This window comes from Lycium barbarum, chromosome 12 (assembly GCF_019175385.1).
Source record: "Lycium barbarum isolate Lr01 chromosome 12, ASM1917538v2, whole genome shotgun sequence".
Classification (NCBI taxonomy): domain Eukaryota; kingdom Viridiplantae; phylum Streptophyta; class Magnoliopsida; order Solanales; family Solanaceae; genus Lycium; species Lycium barbarum.
Window position 1 is genome coordinate 95,557,303 of NC_083348.1, and position 21,281 is coordinate 95,578,583.

At 35.9% G+C, this 21,281-nt stretch overlaps 2 protein-coding genes across 4 annotated transcripts; one reads left to right on the forward strand and one right to left on the reverse strand.

The window, feature by feature from the left end:
* The first annotated feature begins 2,305 nt into the window (after positions 1–2,305).
* Positions 2,306–5,411, forward strand: LOC132623012 (E3 ubiquitin-protein ligase WAV3-like). 2 transcript variants are annotated; one of them, XM_060337711.1, is made up of 2 exons: positions 2,306–3,217; positions 3,345–5,411. In XM_060337711.1, the coding sequence occupies exons 1-2, from the start codon at positions 2,855–2,857 to the stop codon at positions 5,049–5,051; spliced, it is 2,070 nt and encodes a 689-aa protein (XP_060193694.1). In that variant the 5' UTR covers positions 2,306–2,854; the 3' UTR covers positions 5,052–5,411. The 2 variants fall into 2 exon arrangements, with proteins under 2 accessions (XP_060193694.1, XP_060193695.1); XM_060337712.1 differs by having other exon boundaries at positions 3,348–5,411.
* Positions 5,412–8,455: 3,044 nt separating this feature from the next.
* On the reverse strand, positions 8,456–16,000 carry LOC132621085 (protein RMD5 homolog). 2 transcript variants are annotated; one of them, XM_060335228.1, is made up of 3 exons: positions 15,742–16,000; positions 15,582–15,648; positions 8,456–9,898 (listed from the first exon to the last, which is right to left on the reverse strand). In XM_060335228.1, exon 3 carries the CDS (start codon positions 9,841–9,843, stop codon positions 8,683–8,685), a length of 1,161 nt encoding a protein of 386 aa, XP_060191211.1. In that variant the 5' UTR covers positions 9,844–9,898; positions 15,582–15,648; positions 15,742–16,000; the 3' UTR covers positions 8,456–8,682. The 2 variants fall into 2 exon arrangements, with proteins under 2 accessions (XP_060191211.1, XP_060191210.1); XM_060335227.1 differs by lacking the exon at positions 15,582–15,648.
* Between the last annotated feature and the right edge of the window lie 5,281 nt (positions 16,001–21,281).

The window sequence follows — 21,281 nt, forward strand, 5'->3', positions numbered from 1 at the left end:
GCTTCTTTTTTTCTATAAGATTCCAAAATCTACTCAAACTCTTCCTCCACTTTCCTTTATTTTAATATTCACATTATTAGTGACAAAAGCAGGAGACTGCATTGAAAGTCTGATTCGACTTGATTTTGGCTATTTGGATGAGGAGAGACAAAGGTATGAGTGTAGATTGACAGTTTGGTACTTTGGTTTGGCTTGATTTTGGCTATTTGAATGAGGAGAAGGTTGATTGCTTAACTCATGAATTAAGTTAATCATTTGAGGACAAATTCTAATGAGCTTTTTTCTCATTAATTGGGTGCTGAATTTTTTTATTTTACATAGAATTGAATTTAATTAAGCAAGATTTTCTCTATATAAAGATTTTCTAAGACCACATGTCAACTAACAGGTGACAAAGTAAATAATAATTGCTGAATGTTCAAAGTATTAATAAAATATTTTAGAGCATTGTATTATGATTTTAGAAAGAAAAAAATTGTCTTCTGTAATTGTTCCATGTGATATCAGGTAATTTCCTTCATTTCATGTGTGTTTGAAGCTTATATATCTTTAGTTCAAAATAAAGCCTTATTTAAACTTTGTTTTTCTCCTGATAGTGTTGACCTGATTTCTTAGACAAAAGACAGTTGTTAGTGCATATGTAAGAGGTTCAAAATTTGGATATTCAGATGCACTTACAAGTTAAAATTTCATCAAATTGTAGAAATTTATCTAATTGCAGGTAATATGTTGATTTAACTCAATGTTTAAAAATTTAAGATTAGCAAAATACAGGTGACGTTAAAATTTTAAACTTTGTACGTTTGAATTATTATTTGTTGCAATAAAAATAAAAAATAGCTTTTAGTGTTTGCAGAACACACTTTTTGTTATTTTTTATATTTGAGTACCATCAAGAGATTGAATCATAAAATCATCAGGTTTTTATAACCGCGCGAAGGGCGGATAAATTCACTAGTTAATTAAGTATATACATATTGTTAAGAAAGTGAATAAGGTGATACCTGTACTCACTAAATTAAAATAGTTTATAAAATTCCAAAGTTTATCATTCATGGAAAAGAATAGAGTATGTTAGGCCTCATTTGTTTGCACATAATGGAGGTCTGAATCTGAATGGTTCAAACCTTAGATCATTAAGTGTATTTGTTTACATTAAGATCTAAGCACTTATTTGGTCGAAATAAGTCTTAATCATTAAGTTGTTGAATAATATCTTAATATCATTAAGAGGTACTTTGTATAGATAATTTTTAACACCAGCTCCACCCCACCCCCACTTCCACGACCCACCCCAACCCTCCACTACCCCACACCCTATACCAAACCACCCACCGCCCACCCCAAAACCTTACCCCCCCCCCCCACTCACCGCCACCACCAACACCACCCTAACTCCCTACCTATCCACACCTCCCCCACCCCACCTCCTAGCCCCAATCCCCACAATCCCACCCACCCCCACCCCATTCACCACCCACCCCTACCTACTCATCCCGCTCACTACCACGTACCTACCCTACCCGCCACCACTACAAAGCATCTCCGCTCACGAACATAAATGTTTAATTATTTTTTTTATTAAATTTGTATTATTTTCTAATATTTAGTTACTTTATTATTTGAATTGTATATTTATTATGTTTAAATAAACACATTATGCACATTCAGATGTTGAAGAAAAAACAAACAGTCATAATCATTCATTGTTCAGATCTAAAGTCAACACTAATTCATTCAGATATGCATTCAGATTCAGACGTCTTAATTTTAATGAAAACAAATGAGGCCTTAGAGTCGTTTGTTCATAAGTGTGTTTATCAAACTGACCTATTACTTCAATTTGATATATGAAAGTTAATTTTAATGTTTTTAATTCACAAAACGTCAATTATATTGTCATGTCGAACATAATTTCAATTTCAAACATCATCTTTAACTTATTTTATTTTATTTTATTTCTTTCTCAAATATCAACCAACTTATGCCCCATGCCTACTTAATATCCATATTGACACTGTAAGAATTATTCCAACTCATGGGAGGCCGCAAATTATAATTACCATCTTAGATACTGTAAAAAAGATGTTGTAATTGTACTCAAGCGAGTCACGTGGGTAAGAGCAAAAAAGATGTAAAGGTGAAAACTATTGTAGGGGAAAAGGTAGGAAAAAGAAAGCTAACAATGGAAAGAATTAATAAGATGCAAGTTGGCTAGTAGTAATGAGAGAGATTTCATGACAGAGCTGGTTTCCATACAGAGTCCTATTTAATCGTGAAAATAGAAATAGTCTGCAGATAAGTGTAAAAGCCAATACGTTGACTTGCCTATACCCATATTCAAGCAAACCTCCATTTGCCGGTTACCACATTATCCCACTCTATAAACAATTTTAAAGCTTGGTCCCCATCCTTCCCTATTTTTTAAGATAAGATATTCCCACCTCGAAAAAAGCCTCTGCAATCCAATAAAAGAGACTCACTGGGATTTTGAGTTTCACATTAAAGTATTTTTGGTAGCATTTGCAGTGATCTTTTTGTGTATACTGATTGATACAAAGAGAGAGAAAAGGAAAGAGAAAGCAACATTGCAGAAAGAGCAAAAAGGAAGAAGAAGAAGAAGAAAGGATTTATATTCAAAGAAAGGGAGAGGAAACATAAGTTTGTTTGTTTTTGTCTTCTTCTTTATCTTAATTCTCCTTTACTACTACTATGTCTTTTCCTCTGTTTGGTTTGTTAATACCAAATCCCATTTCATAAAACCAAACCCAACCCTCTTTTTTCTCCATTACCATCATCATCACAGCAACCAAAAAACAAAAAACAGAAAAAGAAAAGAATCAGAGCACTTACAATGGTTTTGGGATGGCGAAGAGCTTTTTGTACATCAATCCCAAGAGATCAAGAAAAGCAAGACAACACGAACACAAACCCAAGCACTCCAAGTCCAAAGCTCAGTTCCAAATTTGGGTTTTTCTCTAACCCTTCAACCCCACGTTTACAGTCACCACCGGTTTCCAGTTCATTACTCCGTTGCCGGACCACCGCTGCTCCGCCGTCCACCGCCACTGTTACGGCGGCGTCAGCTCCAGGAAGTCCAAAGCTTCAATGCAAAATTACCAAAAATAGCCCTCGGTTTTTTAACCGCTCTACACCTTCTTCCCCACGTTCCCCTTCCACTTTTTCGCTTATCAAATCCAGCTTTCGCTTTCCTAAGGTAATGCCAATAACTGATTAATACTGTTCACTTTTCTGTACACATTTCTGCATAGTAGAATACAATTATGTGTGCCAAAAAGTTCCTTTTTTATTCCTTTCTAACTTGTTTTTTTTTTCCTGTATAGCAGACAAAGTGCGGCGTATGTTTACAAACGGTGAGAACTGGGCAAGGCACTGCTATTTTCACAGCTGAATGCTCTCATAGTTTTCACTTCCCATGTATCGCAGCTCTGTTAAGGAAACAAACTGCTCTTGTATGTCCTGTTTGCAACTCTGAATGGAAGGAGCTGCCTCTATTGTCGATACACGATAATACTCAAAAGCCACTAAAAGTTGAAGAGAAAACCATTAGAGAAGTATCTATATCTCCATCACCCAAAGCAAAAAGAGATATTAAATTTACAAACGAAAGGCCTATTTTGAAGGTGTACAATGATGACGAGCCACTCATGTCACCTACTTCTGGTGCTCGGTTCAATCCGATACCTGAATCCGATGAGTACGATGAAGATAATGTGGTTGAAGAATTTCAAGGTTTTTTCGTTGATGCAAAGGTTAAGGGTAGTTCGGCAAATTTAACCAACTTCGAGGCGAGGTTATTGCCTGAAGCTGCAGTTGTATCAGTTGGCCGGAGTTACGAAACATATGTGATAATATTGAAACTTAAAGCTCCACCAGCGTTAACAACAACAGCACGAAGAGCACCTATTGATCTTGTTATGGTTCTTGATGTTAGCGGAAAAATGAAACCTCAAAATATCCAAATGATGAAACGTGCAATGAGGTTATTAACATCATCACTATCCTCATCCGATCGGCTTTCCATTGTTGCCTTCTCCACAACATCCAAACGGCTTTTACCGTTACGGAGAATGACAAGTAACGGAAAGCGATCAGCACGTCGCATTGTGGATGCTATTGTGCCTCTAGATGGAACAGGGACAAGTGCAAGCGACGCCCTTAAAAAGGCTGCGAAGGTTCTAGAAGATCGCAGAGAGCGTAACCCCGTTGCTACTATCATGCTCTTATCAGACACTCCAAATGAACGCTCCACCACCACCATCTCTACCTATCCGGTGCATTCAATTGGAGTAAACCAATCGAATGACGAAGTTTTCACAAAATTCATAAACGTCGTCGTTCGAGATGTTCGAGTTCAGCTAGGGTTCGTGTCCGGTTCAGCACCGGCTGAAGTAGCAGCGGTTTATTCATACACGAACCGGCCATCAGCTCTCGGTTCCGGTTCAGTTCGGCTCGGTGATTTCTATGCAGAGGAAGAAAGGGAATTGTTGGTGGAACTAAAAGTTCCCACGTCAGCAATTGGGACCCACCACGTTTTGTCCGTTCAATGTTCTTACAAAGACCCATCAACTCAAGAGCTCATCCATTGCAAAGAACAAGCTCTATTGGTCCCCCGTCCACATGCCGTTAGATCATCAACACCTAATATCCAACGGCTTAGAGATCTCTTTATTTCGACTCGAGCCGTGGCTGAGTCTCGGCGCATGATTGAGCGAAACGACTTAACCGGGGCCCACCACATGTTGTCCTCGGCTCGAGCTTTGTTGGTTCAGTCGAATTCTAGCTCGGCTGGTGAATTCCTTCATGGCTTGGAAACCGAGCTGTCCGAGCTGCATCACAAAAGGCAAACTCAATCTCAGCAGCCGCATCGGCGTAGAATAAACGTACAACAAAGAGAGGACGATAAAGCCGAGCCGCTTACACCTACATCAGCTTGGAGAGCCGCTGAAAGGCTAGCTAAAGTGGCTATCATGAGAAAATCGTTGAATAGAGTCAGTGATTTACACGGCTTCGAAGATGCAAGATTTTAGTTTAGGTTTTCCTTTTTTTTTTCTTTTTTTTTTTGGTAAATCCTTTTTTTGTTATTATAGAAATAGGTTAAAATATAGGGGCCTATCTATCCATTATGAAGAAAAAAATAAAAGTAAAAAAACGACAAAGGGTACCCGACGGCTCGGCGCTTTCTGCAGAGGAAAACAACAGATAGTGAAAGGGGCAAAGTGGGTACCCCACATTTGGGTGATTGATTAAGGCAGTGGGGTTTAGAGAGCTATGTTGTGCTTTTGTCTTTTATTTCTCCCAACTTTTTTATAATCCTTTCTTTTAACTTCTTCTTATGTAGAGAGTTTAATGATGTTTAAATGGAGATGAACAGAATAATCTTTCTTCAATTTGTGTCAGTGATTGTCTCTCTAATCTTTTTGTTTTGTTCTCTTAAAGTTTATAGGTTTTGGAAATTCAAGGAATAGCCATTGCACAAGAATGGGCTATGTATTATTTATTGTTACTGTGCCTAAATAACTGGAAAAACAGTCTTAATTAGAGGATTTAATTTGCTAACTGATGTGGCTGCATAATTTTTTAGCTGACTCAATGAAAGGATATTTTCTCTCTTTTGGTCTTGCATCAAACAAAATAGCTGATGGATTAGTCAAGAATAGGGACTGGAAAGGTGGGTGTTATATTCCATTCATTTAATTTCTCTTTAATACTATATATATGATAAATATGACTCAATGTATTGGTTGAAGTACACAGCAATGCATGGAGCCTGGTTGCTCATCACATAACTCCACAGAATACCCAAATCACAACGATTCTTTATTGATCTTGGCGTCACATCTGCTGAATCATTGCACTAAACTCCAGGACTAATTTAATGGGCAAATAAATACAATTTCCCTCTTGGTGAATAATACCAAGTGCAATTATTCTTTTTCAAGCGATAAAAATTTTATATCTAAAAAATAATTTGATGTTTAACTCTCATTTTATCTTTGGTTAGATATTTCCGTAGCCACACAAATGTTATACCATGGGTTGAATCATAACTCTTTATAGTCGCTCAAATATTATGACATACTTAAAATTATAAATTTCAAATGTCTTCATACTTTTTTTAGAATTTTTAGTCTTGAGTCAAATTATATCACCAATAAAGGAAGTGAGGGAGTACTATAATTTATCAACTTGTATAAAGGGGATTCACTAATACCCATTGCCGAACTTATTGGTCAAAATATGTGAGAAGTGGAACGAGACAAAGGAGTTCTACACTGCTGCCAAATATGAAAACACAGGACATGATGTACATCCCTATTTTAGAGTCATCATCAAATATCAATTGGTAAAAAAAAGTTGAAAGATAATGACCCAAAGACAGAGGAGGACTATTAAAATATCCGCTCTCTAATCCCAATAGCAAAAGGCAAAACTGGGGAGGCTTAATCACATGCTTAGAGTCGTGGACCACACATAATCATCAAATCCACTTAGTTTCCAGATAAATCGTCTGTTCTTGAAAATCCCAAGAAATTAGCAAGAAAAAGTGATCTATTTATGCACCTTAATGAAATTCCACGTTAGCGTGACTTTAGCTATACGTTTGTGAAAACTAAGGAAAAAAGATAGAGAGCTTTTTTGCAAATGAAAGTATGCATGAAAGGAAGAGATGAGAAAAAGGTTTAAGAAGAACGTAAATAATTACATTAATAAAGTAGGAAAAGAGACTAAAAGCTTAATACTGTAGTACTTCTTTTACTTTTTTGGTGCTCTTCCCCTGAAATTGCGTACCTTTGTTAGAGCTTTTTGAGAAGTACTATAATATCAAAAGGGGTTATTGGAGTTGGTACATTTTATCTGCACCCTTTTAGGCAAATTCTTACCAATCCAAACCAAACAATTCCATTGGAATCGAAAAGACACCAACTTTTACTTCTTTATATGTCATTATAAAATATGATAAAGTAGCCAATGGGAAAGGTTATACCTAAAACAATTACTATATGGTTCGTTGATGCTGTACTTTATGTCTTCATACTCATATCATGTTCTCTATTTGTGGGACTGTCACATTTTTTTAACCAATTTAACACTGTATTATCCTTCACCAGATCTCTAAGATCTGGAATCCAAAGAGACGTGTCCCAATAAATAGAGAACACTTAATATGAGCAAGTGAATGGAAATATAAATGGGCGGACAAACGACGTTAAAAATGTTGCACTTCAAGTAATGATGAATCAATTTCTTCATGTTCTAGAGAATAAGTTCGATGATAGATCTAGGCAACAAATATCTGAGATTAACTTACTCTTTAAAATTTTCTCCCTCCGTCTCAAAATATTTGTCGCATTTTTCATTTACACGCTCTTTAAGAAAGCATTTATAAGGTAGCATTTTAACTATTTTATACTCTAAACATATTTCATGTAATTTCTCCTCAATAAATATATACTCCATCAATGGTGAGAACCTCTTAAATGTTGCTACTTAATACAAGGGTAAAATAGTAAAAAATTACTTGATTTTGTCTTTGATTAAATAAAGCGACAAATATTTTGATATAAGTAAAGCGACAAATATTTTGATATAAGTACTTTTAGTAAGGATGACAAATATTTTGAGACTGAGGGAGTACAATTTATGACGATGAGTCCTGCTATTTATAGATAGCTAGTTGACACCATTAAAGAGACGTGTCCCAATAAACAGATATTTCATTACTCATATGAGGGGAATTTATACATGAAAGGGAAATTTATTCCTGAAATATCATGTCTTCGCAAGTGTTTGATTATTTTGAAGAATCGTCTCCTCAGAAAAGACAAGAGAAGGATGGGTTATTAGACAATTGTCTCTTACTAACCTAGAAATAGAGATCATCAAGGAAATATTCCAATTTAAAACCTCATTGAAAAGTCATGTGCTTACATGGAAAGTTTATCCAGAAAAATCATTACCTTCCTAAGAACAATTATCCATTAACCAAGGTTGTTTTGGTTATTCAAACCAAAAACATATCAGTGAGGAGAAACCAAATGGTGTTATAACCACAAGTTTGTCCAAACACCCATTCTGACTGCTCAATCCAGTCAAACGATCAACAGCTTGCCTTGTTAAAAAATATTTCGACCAATATCACAGGCATTCCTTCAAGTCCATATCACATTTGGTTTACTCCATGTAAACTAGCATATAACAACAGACTAAGCGCTGAAGTGGAAAAAGAACGCATTGCGCCAGAAAATATATCACAAAGAAAAAGAAAAGGGGAAGGGGGTGGGGTTGGGGGGGAGGGGTGGGGTTAAAGAAACAGAATTCATCTCATCCAGTATATCAATCAATCTCGGATTAGTTACTACTTACCTTATTTCCTCCTAAACCCTTCTTTACCAAGGTAGGTATATGAACTGAAAGACTCAAGGCCAACATCTGATTGTACGAGCATTTTAAATTATTTGCATGAAATGGTAAAGAATTCCTATTTACATCCAATTTACCATAGTACATAGACAAGAACAGCTTTAAGCACAATTAACACTATGGTCAGAGGTACCATCAACCATGTAATGAAAGAACGTGAATTGAGTTCACAGAGCATAGAGATAAAGAGGGGTAGCGAGAAGATTTTAATACAAACGCTGAGATGATCAATTCATACTAGAAGAACAATTGTCTACACTGACCGACCTCAACCTCCGTGGGGCAGTAAGGACACTTGAAAGGCCGTGTGCTGTTATTCTTTGACAGTTTTGTAATAGATTGCTTGCATAGCACATGCCCACAAGACATCAGCATAGGCGGATTCTCCTCAGTTGCCTGATCCCGACTCACTGGACAGACAAAGATAGAGTGGAATTGAAATTCTCGGTCCAAGTCCACAGGCACAGGTAATTGTTTCATGGATTGCCATTCCTGTTTTTTCCCAGTCATCACATTCATCAGCTTCAGAAGGGTTGGCAACCCCTGGACACCAGCCGCAATGGTCACGCTCAATGGACTCTCATAGGATTGACCCATGAGATTGCAGAACTGCCGAGCAAGCTCTTCAGCCAATTTATCCCAGTGGAAAGGTGATAGTAGATCCGAGTAAGGCGAGGAATCCAGCTTTCCAGCCCACAATATAGAGGCCATGAGCCTCTGGATCTCTGTCAAATATTTGGTGGCAAAAGGAGGGAAGTAAGTTCTAGCATAATTTAAAGCTCCATCTCTACCTCTTTTCTGCAGAATTTCCACAAACTGCTGCTTATGTAACTTCATTTCAATATCAGATCCACTCAGCTTAAGTTTCTCACTATTGGTGGTGGCCCAACTCAGAGCAGGCTCTAGGTTCCTAGACTTCATGGCTTCAAGTATTTGATACATTTGCAGAAAAGGAGATTTTTGGCCTGCAGCTTCAGGTTCTCTGGCCTCATTTACGAAACAATCACCAAGATCAAAGTGGCCTTCCCGGTAGAAATGGCTGGCAATTATCTGGTTAACGGTATGGATATCAGAACCAACATTCCTGTAAGCCTTTGATATATCAGGATTGAGAGACTTTTCAAGGAGCTTCGGGTACTTGCTTAGTGCAACATTTAGTTCTCTTTGTGTTCCTTCCAACTGACTGAGTGGAGCAACTTCCTTCAACTTGGCTTTTAGTTCACTAAGAATCGCTTTGTGCTCACTCAAAGATGCAGTATCATTTGTTGATTGCATTCTCAACAGTGCCTGTTCTATTTCTTGACCGATCTGCTCTATCACTTCCTGAGATTTTGATGATGCAACCTTTTGCTTCTTTGTGACACGATCAAAGGCATCTTTAATGGTACTCAGCTCCATTTTCTAATTTCTCGAATTCCTGCTAGAACTTTCTCGGTGTAAAATTGACAATCCCCTATATAAAAAGGATACAACGTTATTATGCATGTACACGTCGGCTCAAACAGTAGTAGATAAGAAAAGAAAATGAAGAATCAATCAGTGCCTCACCACCAGCTTGACTTGTGTGCCTGCAAATAAAATATTTTTACTCCTACGAACTACCTAGCTTTAAGCCTTTAATTCATTTTGAAACACAAGATCCTAATAAGCTACAGCAGAAAGAAAGTTTAAGATCCTTAAAGAACCTGAAAGGAGAAAGGATCGTCAAAAGTTACTAGTAACTAATACAACAACATACCCGGTGTAATTCCACAAGTGGGGCCTTACCCCGACCTTGGGAGGTAGATTACTAGTAACTAATAAGACGAAAAATTTATATTGCTTCATTTTATACCTTTACCTGCTGCTAGTTTGTCTCGCCAGTAGAGAAAACACACACATTTTCCCCCTCACATAGTATCTACCTTGCATCAATGCTTTAGAACTTCATACCCAAATATATCCTTTTCTCCATCCCATCTTAAGTGACATGAATAGACCAAAAGATAAGCGTCTTTGACTAATATATGATGCTTAAGGAAAAATTAACAGAGTTGCTGGAGTTTGAATATGAAGTTGTTTTTAGCAAGGAAAACCACCACATTAAAGTTGTGAAATTTTGAAATCTGAGAAAAAATATGGCGAATGTTAAGAAAATGGTTTTTGAGCCTAAATCAACCACAAAAGCTAGCTTATGAGACGAAGATTGCTCAAAATCATATAAGGAGACAACAACGCGTTCTCTCAACTAATGTGGGACTCTAACACCCCTTGCAAGCCCATGCTTGGACAATCTAGAGAGTGGACGACATAAGGAGACAACAGTGCATTCCAAAGTTAGAATATCACGCGTATGCATCCAGATTCATGCATGTCTAATTAAAGTTATTGTAATTATTAGATTAGAAAAATCTTATAGAATATTCAATAAGATTCCTTAAGATACTCTATATTTACTTATAGAATATTTACTTACCTTATTAGCATATAGATACTAATTCCCTACCATGCTGTATGTAGTCCAAGACTCCTATACAAGTGGAACCTCTTGTACATAGTTATTTAATCATATGGTATCAGAACCTCCACAATCTTGGTAAAGACTCAGATAGCTTATGTTGCCGATGGGCGGTGTTGGCTAACATGTGACACCCGCCTTTTGATGTTGCTGCCATTCCTGTCTCCAGCAATTGATGTCACTACTCTCGGAACGATCATTCAGGCATCACTCATATACAACAACCATTCATGCATCGCTCCTTTCTGGCAACTGTTTCGGCACCAATACTCTCTGGGATCTTTCAAACACCATTCATCTTTTTGGTACGGTTCTAGTGCCAATCTCTCCCTAGCGACTGGTTTGCGACTTTGTATGCAACTAGGATAGAGCTTTGACTTGACTACTTTGTCCATGTGTCTTGACTTAAATAAAATCATTTGTTTATAACCATAGTGTTCATGCTAGTTTGCGCACACCTCGACTAATTCCACGAGGTACCTGCTATCTCCCACCAGTATAGGTACTAGTAACTCTATTCACCAAGGCTTGGACAGATGGGAAGAAATCACCTACTCCCTTTATTTCAATTTTTTTGTCTTAGTTTGACTCGACATGAAGTTCGAGAAAATAAAGAAGACTTTTGAATCTTGTAGTATTAACTAAGTTGTGTGTAATGTACCAAAATTCCCTTTGAATTTTGTGGTCTTAAGTATGTCACGTAGGATGTTGGGTATAAAGAGGTTCACTTAATATATATAGAAAGTGACATTCTTCTTGAAACCAACAAAAAGGACGAGTAAGACAAACAAATTGAAACAAAGGGAGTAATATTCTAAACCTGACACCTCATGGTTCTCAACCTACTTCATTGACCACTAGGCCACATCTTGGGAACCTGACTAAAATATATAATCAGAACAACTAAACAATGGCAACCCGGGATAACTGCAAGGAAGGTGCTTACATATCACTCCTCTATGTAAATCATAAGGGAGACAAGGACTAAGAGCATGTTCCGAGTGAACTTTGCATTTTGGATGTCCATAGATTGGTGCTCAGTAGCAAATACAATCCACACAATCCACGAAGAATGCCAATCAAAAGGTACAGAAACCAATATTTTGAATAGGTCATTTTTGAAGAGGTTTAGATCGGTTTCTAGCATCAAAATTTTGAAAAAAAAAAAAGGTTCAACTAGATGGCCCAATTTTGAAACTGGTACTATTAAACTCATGGTTCTTTTAGTTAGGAGCTCGTTCTCTTCAAAATTTTGCTTATTCTACTTTCCCTATGGACTTTCAAAACTATCATAAGAAAAGCCCTTTGAAACTATTGCATATAATAGATATTGCATTTTGATGTCAGTGGCTGAGCAATTTCACCCGCCACCACGAAGGACTGGTCCAAAATCCAAATTGTATTGTCGTATCTCGATATTCAACCTGCCATAATAAATTACACTCGACTCTCCACCGATATAATAATATGTACTACTTTCACTATCCTCTGTCCTTTGAAACCATTGCCCACAATCAATTAACTTGGTACTCCATCAAGCCTACGAAATCCTTATTTTTTTATTTTTTTTTATGACATGGAACCCGCAGTTGCTACCTTTCGGGTGCGCACAGGGTAAACCCAGCAAATCCTTATTTTTTGTAAAACATAACCTTGATAATAAGAAGGTTGCCCTCCTAGCAAGTGCAACAATGCGGTGCAAAGCTCTCTTATACCCGGGTTAAGAAAAAATATGCTAGGTGTCATCTTCAATCTACTACCTAAGTCTTACTGGTCAGAGTTACTCATACCTCTAATGATGGGAGGTATCAAGTATTAGTGGAATATTTGAGGTGCACGAAAGTGACCTGAACAGCACAATTATTATAGGAAAGAAAAAAAAAAAAAAAGGAATAAGGCCGCCATAAACACTTCAAGTTGACCTTGAGTCTTTTACCAAGTCAGCCATTAATCCATCAACTTACTGCATATTTGCATCAATAAAAATAGGCAATATCAGAGATAGTGAAGCATGTGATGCATAGTTGACAGTATTCAGGAGAGAAGAACAAGATGTAGAGCTTGAAATGCAGCCCCACTCACTTGTGTGGTACTTTGGAGCAAAAGAAATATGAGAGTTTTTGAACGGGTGGAATACGGCTTTGTACACGCTTCGGCATGTTATTTGTTTTGATTAAATTTGCTAATGCTTATTGACCTACGTATAAAGTTCGTTTACGGGTCGTTTGGAGGTTAAGTGGAATTACTATCCCTAGCTCAAGCATAATTTTGCATTATAATTTTGAAAAGAAGCAAAAAGAGAGACACAAACTGAGGTATCAAATCAGATAACACCTCCATTGTTCACCCAATAGTCGGAAGAAATTAGTCATCATTTTAATTTTCCTTTTATAACCGAGAAATCCCGGAGGGCCTATGTGCGCATGATTAAGACTACAAGATGAGTAAAACAATTTAGCCTGATCAATTAATCTGCAAAAAGTACATAAATTGGTAGAAGAGATAAGAAGTGACATCGCAAGATAGGTTCAGATGCTGCATTTAGACCACACTCGTCCAAATGCATCAATCTCAAGAATGAGGTACTTATCTTCAAAGTAAATAGTTTTTTCTTAATGACTTGCACATAATCCATTTCGTGGAAGGTTAACTATAGATGCAGATCTCAATGAGATTGGAATATCTACACTTAATGCTTGGGTGTCTAACCATTTCTGACTTGAAATACATGAAAGACTTCTTTTATGTTCGGAAGGAGGAATTCAAGAAAAGTACATGTCCACAAGTAGAAACTTAAGGTACTTTTTATGAGATTTATGGACACCATCTAATAGTAAGAAGTCTAAAAAAACAAATCTTTTTTATATACATTCGAACCACTGTTGGTCATATTGCTCTTTATCGAGAAATCGAAGAAGCTATACAGGGGTTTTTTCTTTAGTAGTTTTGCCCAATCTGCTATCCGAAAGAAAAGGGAATGGCTCAGCTATCCCACCTAGCCAAGCCAAAAAAATAGATTAGATATAAATTAGATAAAATGAGTTGAAAAAAAAAAAAAGAAAAAGGAATACTTAAGCTGATTCCAAGATGTAGGCTTTTGTTTACCGAGGGTTCGAATCCCTCTCTTTCCATACTTTCGCTTAATTCACCAATTTTACTAACAACAAGGGCTCAAATAGCAATGGATACCATTATTCCAACAGCTAGACCCTTGTTTGATCTAAAGATATAGATTCTCAATTCCTAATTGCTGTGACGCTAAAATAGAATACTAAAAAATAATCAAAATACTGGAAAGACAGAGCAGACAAGGAATGAAAGATATCTTCTTTTTATAAAGCAAATCGACTTCGATTCTTGAATAATCCACATCACTTCTGCTTCTATTGGAACACAAGATTCCCCTTGGGAAAATAAAATGGAGCACCTAACAACGCATCTTCACAGACCAAGAACTACGAGATCACCCCTTTCATCCAGTCTAAACTTCAGTGGATTAGTTATGGCCCAAGGATACCAACATATCAAGAAAATACATATATGACTCCTTTGTTATCCTACAATTATATTTAGGCGCAGATCATCCCAAAACAAAATACTTTATATTTTAAGTCACTTAGATATTCTCCCTTTTTCTTATAATCGAGAAATTCTCAAGGATCAGTGGCGCATGGTTCGAAACTGATCCACCTCTATATTCTCCCTTTTTCTTATAATCGAGAAATTCTCAAGGATCAGTGGCGCATGGTTCGAAACTTGTCCACCTCTCTACCCTTCTCAACTTAAATTCCAGACTTTTGTTTACGACAGGGTCCGAACGTGTGACCTTCTCTTAATCCACACATCACTGGTACGCTCTTACCACTAGACTAGAGCCCTAGGGGCAACAACTTAGATGTTCTCTAAAACCTGATTAACTCTAGATCACACATTTATTCCTACACAGACACACAAATCTCCTCTTCTTTTTTTTTCTTTCTAACAGGCAAAATAAAACATACAGGTCTGTAACTAGAATTAAATGAACTTCTGATTGAACTATTTTTTCCAAATATATATATATATATATATATATATATATATATATATATATATTATGCTTTGTCACACTCTGAGAAACGGGTGCAATTGTGCACCCACCAACCTAAAATCGAACAACCATCCAAGAGTTGAGCTCATACGATCCTACTTCACAACAATTACTCCTCAAATCCAATCTAATATAGGCACCTTCGATCATCAGAAAATTTTCCAATTAACTGAGCTCCAAATAATTACTCCCTCTGTCCCAATTTATGTGAAGGTGTTTGACTGGACACGGTGTTTAATAACTACGGGAAGACTCTTGAAACTTGTTGTCTAAAACAAGCCATAGCTAAGTGTGGACATAAATCATCTCATTAAGGGTAAAATGAGAAGTTTAAAGTCAAATTGTTACTAACTATAAAAAGGTGTCATGGACTGATTGAAAAGGAAGTGTCTCATAAATTGGGACAGAGGGAGTACTAACTAAAGAGCCTGAAATTTCATTCAATCCCAATTTGATTCCAACGGAAATGAATTAATTTTACAGGCATCCCATCCTCAAATTCTCAACAAATAAGCACAGAGCTAGAAACGAAGACGGTAAAATTAGAACCTCCAACGCCTAGTACATAAGTACATCCGCACGCTACAAATTTCTACCTCAGGAAAGAACCGTAGATCTGAAAAAATAACTACTATATCTTCAGAATAAATAACAAATTTATTACTATAATATCCATCAATCAACCAACAATAATTGTATAAACACTCACCCGATAGCCAAATCCGAATATGATCCCAAAAGGTCAATGAGATGCGAGAATTGTAACAGAGGTGGATTGAGATCTGGAGTCAAACACTAAATCGTGTTTAAACAGACAACACGTGGCGGGCGATGGAGTGAGGAGGAGGATGAAGGGGATGGAAACGACAAGTTGGGTAGGGTTTCCTTTCCTCTCTTGGCTGCTATGTTTTATTTGTCTGGTTAAAAATGAAATATACTGCACCGCTGATTAGTGGCTGCAAAAGGAAAATTGGGAATTATCCTTTGTCAGGGTTATGATTTTTTTTTAGAGCCCGTCCCGTTTGGATGGGCAGTTGAGTGTTTGGATAAAAGCGCTTACGCTGAAATAAGTTGTTGATGTGTTTGGTAAATAAGTGCTGTTAATCACTTATTTTCTGTCAAAATAACTGAAATACCCTTAAAGTTGTTAATAACATAATAAGTTGATTTAAAAGATTTTTAAACTCTAAAGTTAATTCAAATCAAAAGTAATTTATATTTTAAAATCACTTCCACTTTATCTGCAGGCGCAGCAGCCGCAGCAGCAGCAGTCATATCCATACTCCAAACTTTGGGTCATTCTTGATTTAAGCCTTTCATCTTTATTATATTAAAATTTAATTGTTTTTTGTAAATTTATATTCTTTGGTCATGTGGCTACTCCACTTGTTAGTTGTTAGTTTCACTAAAACCAAGATACTGTACGTACTGTGATTGTATTGCTTTTAAAAGCTTTTTTCTTTAGCATATTATTACTTCATTGGTTTTATAATCATTCATTGTACTTTCTTTCCTCTTTTTATTCATTGCCTTGTCAAATTCTAACTAGTGAAACTTCAATCTAGTTAGGGGTCGTTTGGTTTAAGGACTCATTAGTCCCGGGATTATAATCCCGGGACTAATTTATCCCATCTATTGGGATTATTTTATACCATCTAAAAGATGGTATAAAATAATCCCAGTATAAGTGGGTTAAGAAGGTATAAGCTGGGTTATCCCAGCACTAATTTTTATACCATGTTTGGTACAAGGTATAAATTTATCCCAGCACTAATTTATACCTTATACCAAACATGGTATAAAAATTAGTGCTGGGATAAACCACCTTATACCTTAAACCAAACGACCCCTTAGAGTATTAAACCTGCACAAGATTATATGAAGCTGCATCTTCTTTTAATAATTTCACAATCCAAGATTTGTGACTCCAAGATTTGTTTTTGTTCCCTTTGCTGCTTGAATCTCTTCAAAACTTCATCAATAACAATATCAAAAGCATCATTACTACTCCCTAATCCCTGATTAGATCTTGCATACAAATACTTAGGCATAGCATCAATCAAAATTTCCCTCATCTTTCTCACATCCTCTTTACTAAACTTATCAAGAACCTTTCTAACTATAAAAGTATCATTTTTAACTACAGTATGATCCATGTAAACTGAATAATCCTCTGATGGCAAAGGCAAATGCCATTAATATTTTTCTTTATCATTTTGCTTGTGAAATTCACACATTTACCAGAACTATTGATTGTTCCACATTTAATCATCCACGAGTTTTGTTAAATTTGTATTGTTAATCCATATTTGAGGGTAATAAAGTTATAAAAATAATCAAAATGTAACATATTTCTTTGATATAGAGACCAAAAAACACACATTTTAATTAATTAAAGGTTACATGTGTTGAATCATATAGTACATAGGACCAAAACAAAATTAATCAGCAGCAGCCACAGCAGCAGGCGCAGCAGCAGCAGCCGCGTCCATTTTCCTCAAATTAAAATAACTTCATCTTAAAATATCACATGAGGATTCTAGCAAGAAAAGCAAGTTCAACGTCCATTTTCCTCAAATTACATAAAATTTCCAAAACTAGCTTTACACAACAATAATTTATGACATTTGTTTGAATTATGGCGGCAGAATGTAGAGGGGAAATTAATAGAATTTAGTTAGTTTCATTTTTCTTGTTAAGAATATCAGTTAGATTCAACTATACCATTAGTAGAACAGGTCAAGGGAACATTGAACTCTCTATACAATGCCCAAATCTGTCAATGCTATTACCACGTGAAAGAAAGAGCAATCTAGCAAAACTTTTCAACCATCATTTTACTCCATAAAGATGTCTTCCTCGACTTAAAAGCACATCCTCCTTCATCAGAACAATGATCCAACACATATTCTAACTTCCCTAGCCAGTGGTATTTAATTTATGTACTAACGTTCGAGATCTGAGAATGAAATAAATGGACGGAATAAAGGACAAGATCTATCAACCACAAAGATTGTGTACCACTGAACTACTCTACCGGTCGAAGAAGTCTAAAACATGACATGGGCGAGGAGATGTAGCAGCAGAAAAGCAGATTTGATTAATTAGCATTCTTGAGCTCAGAAGTCATTAGGATTTCAGGATCCCCGAATGTAAGACCTAATCAAGTACTACATCTCCAAGTAATCGACAAGAACCACACAAATGCAAGTCAAAAAAACTTCTGATCTCTCAAGACTCTTCACTAGAATCTGTAATTGCCTTAGACTCAAAGGTGGATCCAGGAACTTCAAGGTACCACTGGACTCACTACTCCTTTGTGACATTCTTAAAAATTTCAACAATAAATATACTCGAAATAAAGGCATAACACAAATCAGTCACTATTTAGATGATGTCTAGTAGTTCCAGGTTTTACTAATAGCCAAGATTATAAGTTTTATTAACAAGTCTATCTCCCCAAAATGCACAAGCAGATTCAACTCCTCCAATCATAATAATCCAAAAGGGAGTAATCTTGATTTCAAAACCAAAAAAAAAAAAAAAAAAACAGAAGCAGATTCAGCTCCACCATTCATAATAATCCAAAAAGGAGCAATCTTTATCAAAAAAAAAAAAATCAGCTTGCTATCTCTCTCTCCCTAAAACTGCTCAAAAACTCAGCAACATTAGGAAAAGTTAATTAGAGTATCAAATAATAGAAGTTCCATACATATTTGACTAGACCCATAAATCAAGAACTAACAAAGACCAAAAAGGGTGCTCAAAAAACTTACTCAAACAGTCACCAAGATTGAAAGTCTATTTAGCATCCCAAGCAGAGTAATCAGATGAAGCTTTTTTAGTGGCAATGTTGTAGAACCAACCAGCTGGACCACCAACTGTGTGGTTAGTATATCCAGTTGAGTGTAAAGCTAAATTACAATTTGTAGAGCAAAATCATCAGTAGAAACTTGAAGAACTCAAGCGATTTTCAACATTGATTTTAGATTTACAACCTTACATTTTTTAAGAACTCAGCGATTTGGGGAAATTTTAGAGAGAGAAAGAGAGTGAGTGGGGGAGTGAAGAAAGAGCCCGTTTTGGAGGCTGGTTGTTGTAGAAGATGATGAACAGAGATGGTGGAGGCTGCGTTGTAGAAGAAACGAGGAACAAATGTGAATTTTAGATCTTTAGTTGAGAGGATACTTTAGGAATTAAAATAAAATATAAGGGATATAAAAGTAATTTTCATGGTCAACGAAAATGGCTTTAAGCCATCCAAAAAAAAAGTTAGGATTCCCAACTTTTCATTTTTGGGTGACTTTAAGCACTTTTTGGCTTAAATTTGGCATTTTAAGTTGGTAGCCAAACACTACAATAAGCTAAAAAGGGCTTATAAGTTGGTTTGACCAACTTATAAGCCCATCCAAACGGGCTCTTACTATTTATTTTTGGGCTCCAAAGTAACGATTTATTTTCCTTTTTTTTTTAATATCCAAATAGGCACTTCAAACTTCAAAGCATCCCAAGTCCCAACTATCCAATTAAATACCTGCATTTTTCACTAACACAAAAAGTTAAATAATTCTATTCAGCCTAACGTAAATATTGGAATAAATTACTTTCTATTTGTGCTTAGTTTAATTCGAATCAATCATCATTATTTTTCTTCCAACTTTATCGGCCATTAAATTGCATTGGGTGCACTAAGCTTTTGCTTTCTTGTTGTGTAACCATAATATCATATAACACTAACTTCAATATAAGATTACATATAACTTAGGAGATTTTGGCTGAACTCCTTGCTTATATTGAGTATGTCCTTGGTTCAGATGAGATAAAATTATGATTTATTGTAAATTATATATGTACGATATACAGTTGAAAAATTGCATTATCAAAATATCACCCAAACAATACCAAAAGAAGGACTTATACCTTAAAATGCATATTTTATAGGGCATCTTGTGTATTATTACATACTAGACGTGATGATATTTTTCACGCTATCGATATGTTTATATAACTGAGGGGTAAACGACTAATATATTGAGTTTGTTTATTCAAAATCTTCTTGAAATGTATGTTAGCGGAATACTATAGTATGACTGTCTTTCAAGTGCTAATCATGTTCCCGAGTTTCATCTAACAACATCCATCACATAACCGTCATTCACTGATTGCTTTTTATTGATATCTTTCGTGTGGTACGTTGACATTTTAAAAGTTTTTTAGGAGAAATAATTTTTTTTAGAAAGATCAATTTTTTGTATGTAAAGACAATCATCAATAGACTATAATTACACCAACAAATCTTGTAACATCCAAAGGACCGATACTCTCACAACCATGAGATTCATACGTCTTTTTTTATTTTTTGTGGTTTTTCCATCCTGTGTCCGATATTTGTATTGGGACCCAACTAATCTGGATTCGTGCTGGGTAGTCCCACATTGGGGGGCAAAGCACTCCCTAACAAGGGTGACTCCGTACCTAGGAGGCTAAAACTCGAGACCTCTTGATTAAGGATGGAGTAGTACCAGCCACTACACTACAACCCTTGTTGGTCATGAGATTCATACGTCAAAACCTTAAAAGAAAGTAAAAGGTGTTAGAGAAGATGCCTTTTCGATTACTCATTTATCAATAATTGAAATTTCGATGAACTGAACATCACAATCAATATGGTCAATAAGTTTTATTAAACTTGACAAAAATATACTTGGGATTAAAACATATTATTAATTAAAATGATATTGAGAGTATGGTAGTTGCTATTTTGATCATATTTGATTGATTAATAAATTGTTATTTGATGTCATTGCTTCTACATTTTGTTATTTTAAACCTTTTATATTTACTGAACGTACATCGACGTTTTCCAATATGAGTAATGAGACATTTAAAAAAATAGACCAATGATTCATTGCATCATTTAATATGTGTTTTTATATCAATTAAATGTGTTAGTGAAAATGCAAAATCACGATCCTAATAGTATAGAGGTTAACATATGTTGAGAATATAATTAAATATTAAAAAGTGTGCTCTCTCTAACAGCTTAAGCTTTTAGATGAGATGATCACACACTTCAATATAGTATCAAAGCAGGCCAAAAGTCCTGAGATCGTGCTTGGTCCATGAAAAAAAAGTCAAAAATATTGTGAATTCTGATGGATGTCCATCAATTTACATGGCCATTAAGTCTTTTGGCCATCACGTGGCTTGGCCACTTACTTGGCCATTAAGTCTTTTGGCCATCATGTG